This window comes from Genypterus blacodes, unplaced genomic scaffold (genome assembly GCF_046128005.1).
Source record: "Genypterus blacodes isolate CSIRO-AG114 ecotype Tasmania unplaced genomic scaffold, CSIRO-AGI_Gbla_v1 ptg000416l_1, whole genome shotgun sequence".
NCBI classification, from domain to species: Eukaryota; Metazoa; Chordata; class Actinopteri; order Ophidiiformes; family Ophidiidae; genus Genypterus; species Genypterus blacodes.
In genome coordinates this window covers 57,820-75,000 of record NW_027467188.1, presented here as the reverse complement: position 1 = coordinate 75,000, position 17,181 = coordinate 57,820, and the positions used below count along the sequence as shown (strand labels likewise).

Below are 17,181 nucleotides of genomic sequence, written 5' to 3'. Positions count from 1 at the left end.
GTGTTTCTCATCCTGAGGTACATTCAGACCAGCTGAGCTGAGCTTTAATCTCCCTGCTGTTGATTGAATGAACTTCCTGTCACTCTTCCTCTTTGAGCCTCGGGGGAGAAGGTGTCTCCTCTTCACTCAGGAGGTTTGCTCTAATGCTAAGGTTTAAATCTTTGGTACTTTGGTTTCCTTCCTAAGCGAACGCTGGCCAGAGGCGTCGTGCAGCAGAGCGGTGATCTGTGTGGACACGCCCTCAGAGCAGGGCGACAGGCTGGAGTGTTACACCTCAACATACAAGTCAACATGTGGAGAGAGCAGCGAAGCAACGAGGCCGGGTAGCATTTTAACTCTGTGAAGGCTCCAGGGTCAGAGAGCTCTGAGAGCTTACAGAGCTGCTCGCCCCCCTGGACTCAGTCCGCCTCTCCTTCTGGGTTTTTTGCGAGCAGATCGGCGCTGAGCAGCGACGCAGCAGAGGTTTGACGCCTCCATGAGCATGATGGGAAATGACAGAAACACACAGATGAGCTCCAGACTCCACAAGCCAGGAGTGGGAACTGTTCAGGTCTCTGTTGTCTGTACTCAGGATCCAGTCTAGAGAGGGAAAGAAGCCTCATGTCGCCCCTCCTGGCCCGCAGACCTTATCTTGGGAACCGCTGGCTCACCTCTGTATTGTGAGTCAAACTGAACCGCAGGAGCGTTCAATCATAACAGTGAGACAGATTTAAGTGCCTGCCGCCCAGAGCGACGCCATAAAACATCCCAGCAGGAACATCAACCACAGGAGGAGGAGGAGGAGGAGGAGGAGGAGGAGGAAGAGGAAGTGAGGACGCACGCCAGTCCCACCCAGCGCCTGCTGCAGCTGGAGCTCATTGCAAATCCAGCTTGAGGCGTTAAAGCGGCGGAGGACGTCTGAAGTGGCGTCACGTGTCACATGACCTCGTGAAGTCACATGACCTCGTGAAGTCACATGACCTCGTGCAGTCACATGACCTCGTGAAGCTGCCATAGAGTCGGCCATTTTGTGGAGGAATACAGAATTTATAAATGTAGCTTGGGTGATTTCACTAAACTTGGGAGTAACTGGGAGATTTGATGATGTAAGCTGGGAGATGTAGAGTGATGTCATCATCCAAAACCAAAACCACACAAAGTCACAAAGCAAAGAGAGCAAAGTGTTTCCTTTAACAGAGACACCTGTCAGTCAGAGCAAACATGGGCCACGCCCCTAATGTCACATGACTCAGAATGCCAACGCCAATGAACCCTAAGTGAGCCGTGGAGCGTCTTCATCACTATAATCACACACACACAGTCTCACTTCATCACAGTGATTAACCTGAATGTGAGACTTTAAGCTTCTTTAGACGCCGTCAGTCTGGATCCAGATGTTTCCTTCAGCAGAAAAACTGAGAAGATCATTTTGACCAAGATTCAGAATCTAAATTCTGAATCTTGGTTTTCAGCTTTTGTCTAAAACATTTGAAGAATTTGTTTTGTTCTAAGGTTGTTTTTGCTTTGTGGTGGAAAATGTCAGAAAAGTCAAACTGCAGAGGAGCTGAAGTTCTCTGGAGGCTGAAGGTCTCTGGGGGGTCTCTGGGGTCTCTGGGGGTCTCTGGGGGGTCTCTGGTGTCTCTGGGGGTCTCTGGGGGGTCTCTGGGGTCTCTAGGGGTCTCTAGGGTCTCTGGGGTTCTCTGGGGTCTCTCTGGGGTCTAGGGGTCTCTGGGGTCTCTGGGTCTCTGGGGTTCTCTGGGTGGTCTCTGGGGTCTCTAGGGTCTCTGGAGTTCTCTGGGGTCTCTGGGGGTCTCTGGAGGTCTCACCTGGCTCTGAGCTGAACTCCAGCCTGTAGCTCTCAAACTCTCCTCTCGGCTCTTTCCACGACACGCTCAGTTGGCCCGACTCCAGCACTTTGGCTCGAAACCTCCTGGGCGATGAGACTGGACGGAGAAAGAGAACATGAAGGTCTTCACAGGTAAACTGGCAGATGGAGATGATTTGAGCTAGAAGAACCCTGAGGAGCTGAGGTTTGTGTCATGCAGGTGACAGCAGGAAGGAGAGCAGAGGAGAGGAGAGGAGAGGAGAGGAGAGGAAACGAGGTCAGAGGCAGAGGAAGGAGGTCACTTTGGTTCTCAACTTAAAGGCAAAATTCCACCGGAAACCTAAAGACTTTTCACTTTCAGATTTAGGTTGAATTTACTTTGGATTTGTTCTGTAGGTTCAGAGTTTAATGAGGCAAACTGTAGAAATGTGTGTGTGTGCATGCGTGTGTGTGCGTGTGCGTGTGTGTGGGTGTGCGTGTGTGTGTGGGTGTGTGTGCGTGTGTGTGTGGGTGTGTGCGTGGGTGTATGTGTGTTTGTTTTTCTGTGTGTGTGTGTGTGTGTGTGTGAGAGTGTGCGTGTGCGTGTGCGTATGTGTGTGGGTGTGTGTGCGTGTGTGTGTGGGTGTGTGTGTGTGTGTGCCTGTGTGTGTGTGTGTGTGTGTGTGTGTGTGTGTTTTTCTGTGTGTGTGTGTGTGTGTGTGTGTGTGTGTGTGTTTGTTTTTCTGTGTGTGTGTGTGCCTGTGTGTGTGTGTGTTTGTTTTTCTGTGTGTGTGTGTGTGTGTGTGTGTGTGTGTGTGTGTGTGTGTGTGTGTGTGTGTGTGTGTGTGTGTGTGTGTGTCAGGCTGAGCGGCTGTGAGCAGATGCTGAGCTGCAGAGCGACAGGACGCTCTAGACTGAATCAACTCCCTCCAGAGCTCAGCGCCGCTCGCTCACGTCTGAGGACCAAGAAGGAAAGAAGGAAGCGTGAAGAAGGAGCGTGTATCTCATCCAAGCAGGAGGATACACAGCACACATGCTCCTACTCTTCCTCCTCTTCCTCCTCTTCACACCACTGAAGAGAGAACATTCTTCTCTACTTTCTTCTTCTAGTGTAACAGAACATTTGTAGCTTTTCTTCTTTGCTTGGTGAGTTTGGTAGATTTGATTAAAAAATGTTGGCGTTTTTTAAAATTGTGTTTGTAATATATTTATTTATTTATCTCTGATTTTCTTTAGCTTGAGTCAGATTGTGAGCAGAGGACTGTTGACCTGCGTGAGGAAGAGGAGGACGAGGAGAGATGGAGAGAATGTGAGGAAGGAAACCAAAGGGAAAGAGGCTGGAATAGGAAGTTCCTCCATTCCCGTCGGCCTGCAGCAGGAAGTGTTCACACGCACAGCGCCGCACTAAAGTCACGCCTGCAAATCTGCAAGATGATTTAACTTCAGTGTCAGGAAAGACTGAAGAGTCTTCATCATGCTGAGCTCCTCCTCCGTCCTCTCTGAGGTGAAGGACAGTAGCCACCCCCCTACCAATCTCTTCTCATCTTCAGTCTCATACTGCAGACGTGACTGAGCGTCTTAGCTTAGCTTTAGCTCGCCGCCTCCTTTGAGGTATCGTCTGACACTGAAGTTAAATGAAGGCGACTTCTGCACAGCGCTGTTCACCACAGAGTCCAGAGTCCAGAGTCCAGAGTCCAGAGTCCAGAGTCCAGAGTCCATCTACTGAGCTGTACTACATCCAGATCCTCTTTACAGGAGCCTCCACCTGTGCATGAACCTCCAGCACCACCCGGGGAACAGAACAGTAGTTCTTCCCTGCAGCACCGCAGATTGATTGGCAGGTGTGAGGCCTTTGTAAAGTTCTGCTTTACCAAACAAACATGTGGACCAGCGCCACATCCCATCACGCCACATCCACATCCACATCCATCTGCCACATGCCGACGCCGCACATTCCCCGACCCGATCCGCTCTGACGTAAAGCAAAGCCGGTCCCACAAACTCCTCGTGTGCGTTTGTGTCCTCGTTTAGAGGTCGGCCGTCGGCCCCGCCCACTTCTTTAGGTCCCTACAGAGCCACACTGCAGGCAGAGAGAGGCAGCTCAGCCACACAGCCACAGTGAGCAGGCGGTCTGGGCCGGCTGCCTCTCCGGCTGCAGCAGGACTCTTGTGTAGGTGAGCCAAGGAAGCTGAGCCCGGGGAGGATGAACCCGACCTGAACCCGACCTGAACCCGCCCTGAACCACCAGCAGGCAAACTGTTTGTGTGTAAATGCACAAGAAAAGAAAAGTGGAATGATCTCACCAACCTGAGAACGTCGGCGTGGATTCACTGGAGTTTAGCTCGTCGCCTCGGAAACACAGAGGAAGTTCTCCCGTCTGGAGAACGACGCTCCCATCCCAAATGATACCAGAAACGGATTTCGCGATATTCTGTCTGTTTGGCAGTGTGAACCTGTGTGTGTGTGTGTGTGTGTGTGTGTGTGTGTGTGTGTGTGTGTGTGTGTGTGTGTGTGTGTGTGTGTGTGTGTGTGTGTGTGTGTGTGTGTGTGTGTGTGTGTGCATTCATGTGTGTATTGATGAATTATGTATCTATTGCAATAGTAGTAAGAGCGGGGCTTCAGTCGTTTGATTTCTCACACACACACACACACACACACGCGTGTATTATTACAGATACCTGACGGCTGACTGCATGTCGTACCTTTGTTGTTATGACAACAGGATCACCTCAAATAAGCGTTTGGAAAATAAACCCCAGCTGATGTGAGCGAGCTCAGCTGGGGTTTTTGAGACGACCTTATTTGCCCTTCATCACAAAGTAAATGAATCATTAATGGTTTTGTTCAAGCATCCCTTGTATTTTTCATCTCACAGAATATTTAATACTGCTTCAAAATAAGAGAAACATCGGTCAGGATTTGTTAAAAAGTATAATAATCTGAAGAGCACTCTCATTCTGCCAAAGGTCACCAAAGGTCACCACATGTGAACGTTCACTTACTGCTCTGTGGCAAACATCAGGTTAAGTTATGATGATTTATTATCATTGTGATTGTTACAGGTCTGAATTACTACTTTTTAATTTTACCGACTATAAAATCAAAACAATCATCATAATCATTGAATTGAAGCTTTGATGGCCGACACTTCCTGTTCTCTGAACCCAGCACAACGTTAACCCTTCATCTGTCTGATCAGGTTTACGGTGATGAAGCAGCAGAAGCCTCAGTCAGTCAGTCAGTCTCAGCTTTTGTCCTCACTGATGCATTTATAAGTCACTCAGCAGAGTAATGTGTGTGATCTCTCCGCTCACACACAGGAAGTAACCACATCACGCAGTAGCAATCATAATTAGGGATAATTGTGTTTCATCTAACACCATTATGCAAATGAAACAGTTTGTGCACATTACAGTGGAGCCAAGTGTAGGATTTTCAAAATAAAATGCAGAGCTGTGATTTTTTTGTTTGACTTTTTCACGACGACCCTCAGCAGAATGTTCCAGAGCACAGAGACAGACAGGAACTGAGGGCTGACTCAGATCAGCGGCTGATCTATAGTCATGCGTGGTCGAGTCGTGACCTGTCGGCCTCCTCGTCCTGGAGGAGCTGTGAGCCAAAGCTACAACAACAACATCAGCGCTCCTCCGTCAGAAGCCTCAAAGGGTTAATGACAGTTAACCAGTCCGGCTGTGTGTTAATAAGTGTGTGAGTTAATAAGTGTGTGTGAATGAATAATTAATGAAGTCAAATAGATGAGAAATTCAGACTTTGGAAAGAGGAAACAGAGTTACAGGGGAAAACGCTGATGTTACACTTTCATGTGACGTTAGTTCAGTGAGTTAATGGGGACTTTGGTGACACAGTAACACACACACACACACACACACACACCTGGATACACCTCACACAAAGTGTTAACAACGGAGCAACAGTTTTGGTTCCACAGTTTTCGATTTCAGAAAAACGCTGTAGATTTGCTCTGCAGTGGCGAAGCTGCACATCAAAGCTCAGACAGACAGACAGACAGACAGAGAGACAGTGCCTCCACAGCAGGGGGCGCTCCAGGTCAGCAGTCAGAATCAGTCATGTATTATATGAGATGCTGACTGCCAGAATGAACTCAGTTAGTCTCAGCTGAAATGAATTCTGTTTGCTGTGTTTTTAAATATAAATGTGAATATTGGTGCACAGTTTCACTTTCACTTCTCTGTGTGCAGATGAAACCACGCCCCCTGTGGCCCTGTGTGACCCCCTGTGACCCCCTGTGGCCCTGTGTGGCCCCCTGTGGCCCAGTGTGGCCCCCTGTGGCCCAGTGTGGCCCCCTGTGGCCCTGTGTGGCCCCCTGTGTGGCCCCCTGTGGCCCTGTGTGGCCCCCTGTGGCCCAGTGTGGCCCCCTGTGACCCTGTGTGGCCCCCTGTGTGGCCCCCTGTGGCTCTGTGTGGCCCCCTGTGACCCTGTGTGGCCCCCTGTGACCCTGTGTGGCCCCCTGTGGCCCCCTGTGTGGCCCCCTGTGGCCCCCTGTGACCCTGTGTGGCCCTGCAGTGGGCGGCAGGTTGGCAGCAGGTCCTTACCTTGACCCTGCGTTGGCTGAGGGAACTGGGAGACGAGAAAGAAGCCCAGCAGGCAGAGGCTGAGTCTGAGCGGGAAGCTCATCCTGACACCAGCAGAGAGGACTGGATGCACCTGAGGAAGAGGAGGAGGAAGAGGAGGGAGACACATCATTGTCATTCTGATCAGTCTGCAGGTTCTGATTGATCACTCTTCAATCAAACATCTCCACTAGGTGGCGCTCTGACTCCACTCTGCATTAAAGCCTCACAGATATTAAACATGAAATATATGAATGTAAAACAATTACATCTAAAAACAACTAGAATGATGAGCAGAAGAAGAAGAGGAAGAAGAAGAAGAAGAGGAAGAAGAAGAAGAAGAAGAAGAAGAAGAAGAAGAAGAAGAAGAAACGTACTTTATTGATCCCAAGGGTAAATTATTGTGAAGCAGGTTTGGATCATCAAATGTTTTAACCCTTTCCCCTCCACAGCTCTGATGTAAAGTAAGAAAGTCAACACTTGATATGTATGATGTCATATCAACACCTCTGTCTCCATGGAGACTTAAGGAGACAGTAGAGTAGAGAGTTAAAATATCAGGAGAATAAAACAAATACTTTAGAAACACAGAATATTGAAGTTAGAATATGGAGCAGGTCTGGATCCACCTGAGGACCTGAACCAGGATCGAGACCCTTCAGGAGACCTCTGCTCTAAAGCTCCAACATGCGTCACACACACACGCGCGCGCGCGCACACATACACACACACACACACACCTGAAGCAACACATCACTTTACCTCTCAGGAGAAGAAGAGCAGCGGGGCGCAGAGTGAGAACACGAAGCGCGCAGGAGTTTTCGCTAAATGAGAAGAGCGGAAGTGTCACTAAGCACAGGTGCGCGAAGAAGAAGAAGAAGAAGAAGCATCCAAAAGCGGAGGAGAAGAGGAGGTGAGTACCTGCTCAGATGTTTCTCCTCCACCAGCCAGAAGATCGAAACCCTCTGACAACCAACTGCACTGTCTGTGTGAGTGTGTGTGTGTGTGTGTGTGTGTGTGTCTCTCTCTCTCTCTCTCTCTCTCTGCACAGGGTCAAGCTGCACACAGACGCACAATTTAAGATGAAGACCTTCAAAATAAAATCCTAAAGGAACCTGAAGTGAGTGAGAGGAGGTGAGAGAGTAAAAGTTTATTTCTTCCAATTAAGGATTGATTGACACTTTCTCATTGATCCCTGCAGAGCAAAACCACACCAGAACTTTATATGGATTTACGATCTGAGGGTGTTCCAGATTAAACTCCGCCCACTTTTACACTCCAGGCCAAACTCAAATCAGATGCTGTTGCTTGAGTATGAAGTTCAAACACGGCTACAGCAAAGGTCTCTTAATGTGAAGGGAGGAGAGGAGAGGAGAGCTTCCTGTGTCTCTGTGTGCGCTTCCTGTTGGCGCGGCGTCTCCTCTCTGAGTTGAGACTTGCAGGACTGAAGGGTGTTTCCCGCCTCGCTCGCCCTCCGTCCCTGCAGCGATTCATTCCTTTGAGCTGCTTTAATGTGAGTGCGTGTGTGAGCAGCAGGCGGGCAGGCAGAGAGGCAGAGAGGCTGCTGGGATATGGGGTGGATCTGCGTTACCCCCGGCTACAAACTGGAGATGACACTTTGGGAATCTTCTTCATCTGTGCCGGCGGCTCCATGTCAGAGCGCTGAGGGCTCAGAGTTCACGTCACGTTGCTCCGTCGTAAAACTGCAAATTTAGTTTAAACCAAAGCCACAAACGAGTTTAGACCTCCGAGCTCTCACTCACACACACACACACACCAACCAACCTGACCTGTAGAGCTTCATGTCCTCATCGTGTCATCGCCATGGTGATATCGTGGCCTGAGCTCACGTTGAGCCGTGTGAACCCGTGACCTCCTGCCTGCTTGTTCTGGTCCATCTGATCTGATCGGGTCAAAGTCTTTACGTCTTTAGATCAGAGATGAAGCTTTTGTAGCGGTGGTAAGTCCTGCTGTTTTCCGTGTGTACAGCAGGGGGCAGCGTTTCCTCCATGCTCCATGCTATGGCACAAATGAACTACGTGTGCGTTGGTTTGAGGACTGTACGTCTTCTGTCTCTGCTCCATCTCGTGGTGACCCGGTGTTCACACAGGATGAATTTCAACCAACACCAACAACCAGTACGTCGTTATGGCAACAGGCTCATCATCAAATAAGCGCTGTCTCAAAAACACAGACTGGTCTGGCATTGATTGTTGAAATCCACATTGAAGATTCAAGGTCACAGAGTTCATTCAGTCAAAGTCAAACTGCTGTGACTTTGTGATGATGAACGTCTGTGTTGTGTTGTGTTGTGTTGTGTGAATGAGAGTTTGAGTGACAGCTCCTGTCCCAGCAGCTTACTGACTGACTGAGCCGTATAAAGTGTCTGTGTTTGATTTGGCTCAGAGGCAAAGGATGATGGGTAAAACTCACACACACTCACAGCTGATCACAAGGAAATGTGCAGGTTTCTCCCAGTGCATGATGGGATAGGATCAGACCCTAACCTATAGTAAACCTGTGTGTGTGTGTGTGTGTGTGTGTGTGTGTGTGTGTGTGTGTGAGAGAGAAAGAAAGAAAGAAAGAAAGTGAGTTCAGTTCATTCCTGGGATGTTTTCATGTTGACATGGGGAATCCTCCCACTGATTGACAGCTCTGATGGACAGCTCAGGTCACAAAGAGGTCAGAGGTAACAGAGTCAGGAGATCAAGTGTAAAGCCCCCCCCCCCTCACTTCTCTCCTTCTCTTCCTTCTCTTGCTTGCATCCTTGTTCTCTCCAAACATCAGTATGTGTGATACCTTATATATGTATACAGTATATACATGTGTACTGTATATACATATACATACATACATATATACAGTATATACTGTATGTATGTATACTGCAGTGTGTCGTATCAGTGAGGAGCGGCCTCGGCCCACATTCCTGAACATTCCTCAGGATATTGGAGAATTCCCAAATGAACTTCCTGCTGCTGCAAGCTTGTTCAGACACATTCAACAAAAACATGAAAGGAGACGGGGAGGGAAGGAGAGAAGGAGAGAAGGAGAGAAGGAGAGAAGGAGAGAAGCCAGGCTGCATCCTCCAAATAAAGTCCCAGCTCCATTTCTGCACCTGAGCGACTTTAGAGCCCAGACTCATTTCATGATGAAAGGCGCCTAAAGGAAAAGTATGACTGAAAAATAACTCTGTCTTCTACTGAGCTCATTCTGGCAGTCAGCATCTCATATAATACATCATTGATCTACTCAGGAGAGTGGTTTACGGGGTTAAATGCTCTCTGGCCTTTACACTTTGTGGGTTTCCTTATCTGGGCGTCGTAGATCGCATCATCGTTTGGCGTTAATGGGGCCACACAGACAGAAAAGATGAAATAGTCTAGAGATAGAAAGTCTGGAGTCAGTTTACAGATGTTTTGGTTGCCGTGGCAATACACGGTGGTGTTGAGCTGATAAAGCCGCAGCTAAAGACACGGCTGACAGGGGGTTTGTGCTGCTGGGGCGGCGCTCGTACCCTGACAGAGCTGTGGAGCGATGAAGAGATGATGACAGAGATGAAACCACGGCTGTAACATCACAGATTGTGGCTGATGGAATGTAAACAAGTGCTAAGTGCAGCGAGCGTGTTCGATCCCGAAAGAGAAATGAAAGAGAAGCAAATGAGAGGACTGCCAGCAGATAAATAGCACTGTGGTGCCCCTGAGCAAGGCATGCAAACCACAAACGCTGCAGGCAAGCATGGCAGGGGCTCAAATCAGACGACTGCGGTTCTGCTGGGAAACTTCCAGATGAAGATGAGATGAAGCTTCATCACTTCAAACATGTGACTCTCCTGTAATTGTCTTTAATAGACCTCAAACCTTTTGTAGGCTCAGGTTTCACTCAAATGTTCAACTGATGATTTATTTACTAGACAGGAAGACAAATTCTGTTTGTGATTATCTTCCTTTGTTATTTACATTTACAGTTAGATTATGTCACATTCAATTTAAGGATTGTTTTAGATCATTTTGTGTTCAAATAATCATACAAATAAAATACATCATTTCATTATTGAGTACTATTCAGGATGTTTATTTGAATTTGTATTTATTCATATTAAATATTTATTTATTATGTTTATTTATATTTTATATACTTTCTTTTATTTTCTAACATTTCAGCCCCAAATCAAAGCAGCAGCACTGATTGCTTCACATTCACTGCCCCCTGCTGGTGAAGCCTGGGAACGTCCGCCATTAAAACAGCTGGCAGGAAATAGTTCCATGTGGATGAGATTTATAAATCACTAAATAACTTAGAGGGGAAATAAAAGAACAATCATCCCTCAGTTATGTGACATTAAAGTTGTTCCTTTGTGAGGAAAGCTCAGATTGTGAGTGGTGAGGCTGAAACACTGTAAACATCTTCTCAGGTTCATCTTCACTTTGCACATTTCCATCAAAACGTTGAGGATATTTCATCATGTCCAGGCAGGAATCACACTGAGGGGAAACCTCCCTGAAAGGAACAACAGCGGCATCTTGTGGCCGTTGGCGGTAAAATGTGGAGGAAGAAAATCAAGAGTCCAGCAGCACTTTTTAAAAAGATTATATATTACAGAAACAAGAATTTAAAAAATTACTTACACACATTATAAAATCAGACTTTTTCTTTTTCAGCACCGTGTGTGTGTGTGTGTGTGTGTGTGTGTGTGGAGATGTTTGTGGTCAGCACAGTGAAAACAAACAAACTCTCTGGAGACGCTCACAGAATGATTTGGTTCTTCTGCTTTTTTCCATCCTGACCCATTAACAGCTTTAATCCAAAAGACAAAAACAAACAAATAAACCAAAACCCGCAGCCACTTTCCACTCCAACATCTCCCTCAACACCTCCCCCCCTCCCCCTCCCCCGCACACCTGCCCCCCCGCTGTGCTCGCTAAATATCTCCACAATGACATGAGCTCAGATTCAAGCGGCTGAAGCTCCATGATAACAAACATCACAGGAAGTTGAGGAAAGTTTCCCCTTTTCCTTTTTCTCCTTCATTTTAGGATCGACCCATTCCCTCGCTCTTGCGTTCCTTGTCACTGCTCGGCCCCACGGTTTGGCCAGCGCAATTTTTTTTCCTCACCCGTTTTCCGACGAGAAGTTTAGGGGCGAGGCTTTGCTGCCAGAACTCACAACTACATTGTGCGATATTCCGCTGTCACGTGACACAACACAACAATAGAGCAATCACTTCCCTCCTGTTGGAATACAGGTGGGTAAAAAAAAAATGTTAAAAAAATGTTTGCCAAGGCGTGGCATCAGTTTCACACATGCGGCAAGAAATGGCACTAAGGAATCCACACTGGGATGGCTTCACATCACCACGTGTCAAAGGAGCATTAACACTGGCAAGCTAGCTAGCACAAGATAGCACAAGATAGCTAAATTACGTTAGCAACTTCTACAAAAATAAATGTGGTTGCGTAGTTTATCATCGGGCAACTTCCTGTTTACATCGTATACTCGACGCTGTTTTTGAACGTCTTTGATAAGTCGTTCTTCCTCCATAGTGGTCTCTGTTGTCATCCTGTGGAGCAGGAAGTGAGTGTGGGTTGTTAGCCAATGGCAGCACTTTGGGAGGCGGGGCCAGGTGCTTGAAACGCTGTTGAAATAAAACAGGTTTTTTGTTTAGTTTGGTAGCATCGCGGCCTGCGTGGAACCGATGCAGCTCACGCAGGAAGCCGCCCTCCTCAGAATGACCGACAGGAGACGAGGACCGGATCTCTGTGCCGGCCAGTCCCGTCCGCGGGAACGCAGGACGAGACGCAGCGCGTACGTGTGGCCTGAAACCAAGTGAAACAGTGGCAACAACAAGGAGAGTGACAGACCTGGAGAGTCCATTTAATCATTACAGTGGAAGCAACATGTAACAGCACAGTACAGACGATGAAAACACTAAAGGGATAGTACAATAAAATATGGCCACAGATTCTTTGGTTCTTTGACAGGAAGCAGGAAGCTGCAAGTGAATAGAGCTGCAGGTAATAAATACAAATGAAACATACCACATTAGTTTGGGTTATTTGGTGGTTGGTTTTCTAAGTTAAGCACCCTGTTTGTTTTAAATAAATACAATAGAATATCACTATTTCTGTACACATGGAATGTAATGCACATTTTCCCCAGTAGAGGCTGTAAAAGAGACGAAAGCAAATGTAGAACTCAAAGTGAATGTTGAACTCTTTGGTCAGATTAGCACCTAGCCACACGTTTCATTGGGTGAAGTTTGCATTTGATTTGCTGCTGCAGAGGAAAAGAGGGAGGGACTTAATAATTCATATACAGATTCAAACCCTGACGACGCTCGGAAAACTCCATGTAAACGCCAGAAAAAGTTCTGAGAGGAAAACCAAAGAGCAGATGGGTCTGATGCATCTGACAGCCTGATACAGGGTTTTAGGAGGATCAGTGTCGCGTTAAGGCACAACCAACACGCGGCTCAATCAGACCACCGCAGATCGAGCCGTGGGAGAAGGTTTGACGCCAACTCCTGACGCTCCGACAGGCGCGTCATATGAAGCCTGAACACGTCAGCACAACATACAGAACCACTGATCTCTGTATCCACGAACACGCCGGGCAGACCGCTAACGGCTGTCGGCAGTTCAAAGAGCTCTTGGGCTGCGAACCTGAACTCAACACGTCAATAACGTGAAGATCCCCATCGTCACCTGTTCAGGTTATTAGAACCGTGTGGCAGAACACGACAATGACTAACGAAACAAGAAGACAGAAACAGATTAATCAAACAAGCGGACACAGAGGTTTCGCTCCATTCCATTTATTCTCCGGGGGGAAACGGAAACTCTGCTTCTTTGGTTCACTTCGACGTATTAAAGCTTTGAGTTCCACCACGTTTACCATGTGAGCAACACCACCACCGCGGCCGTCAGGTCTTTGGGTCTGAACCAGAACGAGGCCATTTGCCTTTAGACAGAACGAGCGACTCCCCCCCCCGATCTCGCGGTCCTCGTCGACCTGAGGGAGTCACGTGAAGGCGAGGGAATCAGCCAAAGCTTTGGCGTTTGAAGCGACAGAGTGACGTCGCGGGAGTCGAGTTGCTCGCAGAGTGAACGTGATGAAGAGTGGAAATGTGGCACTATAGGGGGAGGAAGAGGAGGTGACGGGAAAAGGGGGGGAGGGTGAGGGTGAGAGGGGGATCTGAGTCGGGGGCGTCTGGCGTCAAGTTGCCGGCTCGCTCTCGTTGTCATGCCGACGCGTTGGCTGCTGGTAGAAGAAAACTGTTTTATTTCCACAAACTCTCTCCTCGCTCGTTCGCCCAGCTGAGAGTTTTCATTTCTCTTCTTCTCTTGACTTTATTGACGTCCGTTATCTGTCGGGAGGATGTCGCTTCCCCCAGACATGAGCACCTGTGTGTATGTGTGTGTGTGTGTGAGGGGGGGGATAGTATGTGTGTGTTCATATCATTTACAAGTAAATTTACAAATTACTGTGTGTGTCTCTAAGTGCATGCATGTGTGTGTGTGTGTGTGCTTGTGTGTTGTTCTGTGTTTGTGTGTGTGTGTGTGTGTGTGTGTGTGTGTGTGTGTGTGTGTGTTTAGCCTTGGAAACAGACAGGTCCCACTTCAAAGCCAAACTGCTGGTTACTGTCCCCAAAGTCCGACACCTTGATATCCAGCAGAGGAAGATGCTCCACCTGAGGTGTGTTGATCTCCAGGACCGTCCTGTCGAAGCCCTTACGATACTGAGAGGGGGGGCAGAGAGGGGGAGGGAGGGAGAGACAGAGAGAGTTGTGATATTATGGTATAACTTGAGACCTTAGGGATGTTCTCCACAGTAGGATGACCTGAGTTTATATATAGAGTATCTATCATGCAGCATGATGTCTAATCCTTCCTGTGAACCTAAATGAGGGATGTGCAGGGACTCACGGAGCAGCCGTCCACTGGCGCCTTGATGTACGGGTTGGTCTCGTAGCTCAGCTCCTCCTCGTTGGCCCCCTGGAGGTGCAGCGCCCTCTTGTAGTTGTTCTTGGCTGTGCGGTCGGCCCAGGCCACCGAGCGGTGGCAGTGGTAGGTCAGGTTCTGACGGGCCTGCACACTCAGGAGACGCAGGAAGCCCAGCTGGACGACGCCCACGGGCTCGCCATTAGAATCCACGTAGTAGAACTGGGAGAGAGCAGGAAAGAGAGGGACAGGAAGGTGATTAGGAGAAACATGGGGCATTGAAGGAGGAAGAAAGGGAAGGAGGAAGAAAGGGAGGGATGAGGTACCATGTCCACATCGAGCCATTTAGATTTATACATTGAGGCCCAGATCCATATTGGTTCCTGATTTACTGTGTGTATCTATCAGGTGTTTGGGTCACCAGGAGGTACTGACCTTGCTGCCAGTGGCAAATTGACTGTACCAGGATCCTGGAGCCTCTTTGTCCCAAGAGCCCATCTTCACCTGCCACCAGAGAAAAGAAATCATTAGATATACTGCAGATTACTATTTATATCTGGTTAAATGAATCCTTAGATTTGGATCATAGACATTGTTTGTGTTGGTGCTGCTGTGGGTGGACTCACTGTGCCAGCGCTGGTGGGGTACAGGCAGGTCTCTGCTCCACTTGTGAAGTTACAGAAGACCTTGAACGAGTCTCTGGAGCAGCCCTGATTAGGGTCGATCCAGTACTCTCCTGCAGGAGGCGTCAGAGAGATGAGCCAAGTTGGAAAATATAAAGAGTTGAAGTACAGATGAGTTGAACACTCATTCAACTACTTTTTCACTTGATCTCTTTGATTTGTAGAATAAGATTTACATTGAGTTTTTGCCATCTAAAAGAAAACATTAAGGGGACTTCCCCAATTGTTGCTGAACAATATTCTCTGTGAATGTTAAGTTTGGGGCTCTCTTGCTTACCGTCTTTGAGGTCTGGTTGGCTGAGGTGCAGATCCTGGCAGGTGCGGGCTGGGCTCTCCTGGGTACCCAGAGGGAACCGCATGGTCTCAATCTCTTGCCGGAGTGAGTTGAGCGAACCAAAGATCTCTTCCATGCCCTCGCTGCCCACCATGAACTCGGTGCCGGTGGCGTCGCCTGCGGGCATGTCTGGGTCGGATTCAGAGACCATCTTGCTGGCGTCAATGGAGCGTTTGGACTTGGGACTCCTCTGGATGGGGAGGGGCTGGATGACCTCGCCTGGTGGGCCCTAGGAGGGATGTTTGCATTTGAACTATTATTATCATGAGTTGCTTTTAGACCTTTAGTTTGCAACTAAATTAGGAAGCAGTGAAGAAGAGCTGCTCCATCAGCACACACCTGTCGTCTGTTTACAGACATCCAAGTAACAAAGCACACATTTGTGTCCCGTAACGTTGATCAAAAGATTTTCACAAATGTAAGGTACTTACAGGAGGTCCCGCAGGTCCTTGAACACCCTTCTCTCCTTTGGGTCCAGCTCCTCCCTAAACACAGCAGGAGGAGGAACGATTTAACCACCACAGCCTCAAAACACATTTTAGGAGAAAAATTGTGCTCAGTTTCTACTTTACTCACAGAAGCACCCTTAGCACCCTTGATACCTTGAGGACCCTGCAAAGAGATCAGACTTTAGTTTGTGGTGGTGACATGAGGATCGCAGCTGAATCACTTCTTAGCTTTAAAAGAGTAAACATTGTCAAAATAAAACTTGATGATACCGAGGATCAGATTCATAAAAGTCTTCTAACATCATTGCCCAACCACAAGTTAGAAACGCCCACCCCCCGTTGTCCCCTTCACACCCAATAGAGTTATTTTGAATTAGGAGTTGAATGAAAAGACAAAGCATGTGTGACGACCTACTGACATCCAATCACATCCAGCTATCCAGAACATGTGAATGCAAGCAGATGGATCGTGTGCGATTTGAAAGGTGTGGTTCATGTTTGAGGATAACTCACAGGCAGACCAGCAGGACCAGCAGGGCCGATGGGTCCAGTACCTCCAGACATTCCCTGTGGTAACACAGGTAAGAAACAAGATCAGTTGCCATGGTACCAAAGTGAGAAGCAGCTGATGGGCTGCATGGACTTACAGATTCTCCCTTTGGTCCATTTGATCCATGAGGCCCAGAGAGACCTCGGTCTCCTTTCTCTCCCTGCTCTCCTGGGGGTCCGATGAGACCAATAAGACCTGGATGTCCCTTCTCTCCCTTGCCACCGGGGTCTCCACGCAAACCGGGCAAGCCTGGAGGTCCCTGAAGGTGGACAGGAAAAGGAGGGAAAGGGAGGATTAGAACATCCACAGCCGATTTACATGAACCTCCTGTATGTCAGAATGAGAAGGTAATGTTGTCTTACAAGAGGTCCAGGTGGTCCTTTCTGTCCAGCAGGACCTGGAGATCCTTGCTCACCCTGAAACATCAAACAAATCACTAGATGCATACTGAACTGTTGTGTCCATTGTGTCATCAGAATCAACATGGTCACTAACCACTGCTCCTGGGAGGCCTCGCAGACCCTCTGTTCCTGGTTTTCCTGGTACACCCTGGGGGCCGACGGGGCCGGTTTTTCCTGGGGGGCCGAGAGCGCCTGAGTCTCCCTGGAGGGAACAAAGAGGAAAGAAAGATATTTCCCATTTATTCAGACACACGGCGGCCTTTAAAGGATGAGCTGAGAGTCTTAGGGAGGTAGAAACGCTTCACAGCTTCTCACCTTGGTTCCTTTCTCTCCTTGACGTCCCTCTGGTCCTCGTGTTCCAGCAAGACCCTGGATGATAGAGAAAATACACATTAAAAAAGATGTTTTATACAGTTTTCCATGTTGTTATTTCTATTGTCTTTTGT

At 48.2% G+C, this 17,181-nt stretch overlaps 2 protein-coding genes across 5 annotated transcripts in view; both read right to left on the bottom strand.

The window, feature by feature from the left end:
- LOC142989399 (collagen alpha-1(XIV) chain-like) overlaps positions 1-7,414 on the bottom strand; it is an 8,524-nt gene extending 1,110 nt beyond the window's left edge. Inside the window, exons 1-3 of the mRNA XM_076138902.1 lie at positions 7,297-7,414; positions 6,358-6,469; positions 1,806-1,922 (exon numbers count right to left, since the gene is read on the bottom strand). Of these exons, the coding sequence (XP_075995017.1) occupies positions 1,806-1,922; positions 6,358-6,439 (199 nt within the window). The 5' untranslated portion in view covers positions 6,440-6,469; positions 7,297-7,414. The remainder of the gene's footprint in view (positions 1-1,805; positions 1,923-6,357; positions 6,470-7,296) is intronic.
- A 6,476-nt stretch (positions 7,415-13,890) lies between these two features.
- Positions 13,891-17,181, bottom strand: part of col11a2 (collagen, type XI, alpha 2) — a 31,537-nt gene continuing 28,246 nt past the window's right edge. For all 4 annotated transcript variants that reach the window (XM_076138904.1, XM_076138905.1, XM_076138906.1 and 1 more), the window contains 12 exons: positions 17,051-17,104; positions 16,830-16,937; positions 16,697-16,750; positions 16,432-16,593; positions 16,298-16,351; positions 15,912-15,947; positions 15,767-15,820; positions 15,279-15,564; positions 14,945-15,054; positions 14,754-14,822; positions 14,304-14,540; positions 13,891-14,116 (listed from right to left, as the gene is read on the bottom strand). In XM_076138904.1, the coding sequence (XP_075995019.1) occupies positions 13,970-14,116; positions 14,304-14,540; positions 14,754-14,822; positions 14,945-15,054; positions 15,279-15,564; positions 15,767-15,820; positions 15,912-15,947; positions 16,298-16,351; positions 16,432-16,593; positions 16,697-16,750; positions 16,830-16,937; positions 17,051-17,104 (1,371 nt within the window). In that variant the 3' untranslated portion in view covers positions 13,891-13,969. The remainder of the gene's footprint in view (positions 14,117-14,303; positions 14,541-14,753; positions 14,823-14,944; positions 15,055-15,278; positions 15,565-15,766; positions 15,821-15,911; positions 15,948-16,297; positions 16,352-16,431; positions 16,594-16,696; positions 16,751-16,829; positions 16,938-17,050; positions 17,105-17,181) is intronic.